This window comes from Mus caroli, chromosome 11 (assembly GCF_900094665.2).
Source record: "Mus caroli chromosome 11, CAROLI_EIJ_v1.1, whole genome shotgun sequence".
Taxonomy (NCBI): domain Eukaryota; kingdom Metazoa; phylum Chordata; class Mammalia; order Rodentia; family Muridae; genus Mus; species Mus caroli.
Window position 1 is genome coordinate 80,464 of NC_034580.1, and position 2,532 is coordinate 82,995.

The 2,532-nt window shown below is 46.1% G+C and overlaps 1 protein-coding gene across 1 annotated transcript in view; it reads right to left on the reverse strand.

Moving 5' to 3' along the window:
- Positions 1-490: 490 nt before the first annotated feature.
- Positions 491-2,532, reverse strand: part of Drg1 (developmentally regulated GTP binding protein 1) — a 16,898-nt gene continuing 14,856 nt past the window's right edge. Inside the window, exons 8-9 of the mRNA XM_021176031.2 lie at positions 2,353-2,475; positions 491-932 (exon numbers count right to left, since the gene is read on the reverse strand). Coding sequence (XP_021031690.1) covers positions 833-932; positions 2,353-2,475 — 223 coding nt within the window. The 3' untranslated portion in view covers positions 491-832. The remainder of the gene's footprint in view (positions 933-2,352; positions 2,476-2,532) is intronic.

Here is a 2,532-nt window from a genome sequence, read left to right on the forward strand (position 1 = left end):
CACGCCTTTAATCCCAGCACTGGGGAGGCAGAGGCAGGCGGATTTCTGAGTTCGAGGCCAGCCTGGTCTACAGAGTAAGTTCCAGGACAGCCAGGGCTACACAGAGAAACCCTGTCTTGAAAAACCAAAAAAATAAAATAAAATAATAATATTAAAAAAAAGAAAAAAAGAAAACTTGCACCTCAAATCCCTCATCACAGCAGTCCACTCAACTGCTATCCATAGACTCTAGCCTCAACAGACCAGTGCTGGAGAAAATCTGCAGTTAACTTTACCTAATACACCTTCCTCTCTCCAATGAGAGAGAAGGACCACTTGAAAGGACAGAAAGCCAAACCCAGGCGAAAGTCTATCATTACAGCACACTACCAATGGACAAACGGACACCACATGTCCCATTCTCTGTCCCATTTCCTATGACTGAGCAGGCATTTATTTCCTCATTCACCTCATCCCACAGCAAACCTGACAATGAATAATGACACATGGCCAAGGGGCCCACCAGGTTCTTTATACAGTTCAATAGAAGTAACACCAAAGTAGGGAAAGTGACGTTGCTAAGGAGTTAAAGGTACACAGTGGTAAGCCCAGCACTTCAGAGATGGAGGCTGATGAAAGGAATTCTAGGCCAGCCTCAGCTGCAAAGAGTTCAAAGCCAGCCTGAAACACATAAGACCCCATCTTCAGAAAGAAAAACAAAAGTGATGTTTCAGTTGGGAAGTCTCCATATCAACCCCTGTACCCCAATCCAGAGGCTGCCAAGGACAGAGGGGCTGAGGAAGGGGCTTAGCAGGAGCACTGCTGCGGCCAGCCAGCACATGGGAGGAGGCCTTCACTTCTTCACAATCTGAATGACGTCTTCATCTTCCAATGTATGGTCTTTACCCACTTTCTGAGGATTATGTTTCACAGACAGACCCCAGACCAAAGCGCTGTATGGAGAGGAATAAAGAGTCAGTGGCTGTAACAAGCAGCTGCTTCCCTAACTGCCTAGGTGCCAGCTTATCAAATTTAGCATCCTGGGGCCGGGCGTGGTGGCGCACGCCTTTAATCCCAGCACTTGGGAGGCAGAGGCAGGCGGATTTCTGAGTTCGAGGCCAGCCTGGGCTACAGAGTGAGTTCCAGGACAGCCACGACTACACAGAGAAACCCTGTCTCGAAAAACCAAAAAAAAAAATTAGCATCCTGGATCTTAAAAGGTACAGAACTACAACAGACAAAAGCCCTCTTCCAAATACATCAGAATAAACAAACAGTCAAAGACACTTGCTGAAGCAGTGTTGCACACTGGGTCATGGGATCGCTGTCAGTCAACAGCCAATTAGTTTAAACCAACTGAGCCAGGAGTGAAAGATGCTTTTAATCCCAGCACCCAGGAGGCAGAGGCAGGTAATCTTTGTGAGTTCCAGGACAACTAGGGATGTTACACAGAGAAACCATGTTTCAAAAACAAAAGCAAAGCAGGCTAGAAAGGTGTGTCTAAGCAGTTAAGTGAGTTAAAGCTTCTGCAGAGGGCTGGAGAGATGGCTCAGCAGTTAAGAGCACGGACTTTTCTTCCAGAGGTCCTCAATTCAATTCCCAGCAACCATCTGTAATGGGGCCGGATGCCCTCTTCTGGTGTGTCTGTAGAGAGCAATGGTGGTGTACTCATATGCATAAAATAAGTGAATAAAGCAAAAGCTAAACTGGCTTGCCAGCAAGCTTGCAACCTCCACCTATATCTAATGCTGGGCTCATAGGCATGTCGGGCATGCACAGCTTTCATGTGACAGCAGGGGATTTGAACTCGGGTCTTTTTTGTTTGTTTTTTGTTTTTTTTCAAGACGGGGTTTGGCTATCCTGGAACTCACTTTGTAGACCAGGCTGGCCTTGAACTCAGAAATCCACCTGCTGGGATTAAAAGAAATCCAAGTGCTGGGATTAAAGGCGTGCCCCAACACCGCCCAGCCTGAACTCAGGGTCTTCTTGTTTTCAGCGCATGCACTCTTGTCCATTGAGCCATCTCCCCAGCCTCTAAAGCTAGTAATATCTGCCAAAGGGAAGGTGAGTTAATGAGGGCAAGGCAGAAACCTAAGTCCCACCAAACACTCTTGAATTGAAGAGGGCAGTGGTGTTAGTATACACCCATAATCCCAGTTGTCAGGACAGGAAGGCAGACCCCAGTGACCTGTAAACTCAAAGCTAGCCTGGTCCAGACTAGCCAGGGCTACAGTCACAAGAAGAGATATGGAGAAATCACAAATCCCTTCAGAAGCCTATTTGTTACCTGGTTTGCTTCCTCTAAGAATCAACACTATGAAAAACATCAGAAACTCACAAGGAGAGGAGGCGCCACATGCCCACAATGCTTACTATTTAAATTCTTTGATGAGATTTTTGTGAATCTTCATGCAGAAATCTTCCACCGTAGTCCTAGAATAAGGCAGTACTACTGGAGATGTGTAATCTGGTAACTGGCCTTTCGGTTTGGTGTAACTAAAACAGAGAAAAGACATTAGGGTTGCTGCCTTCTTTCTTTTTTTTTTTTTTTTT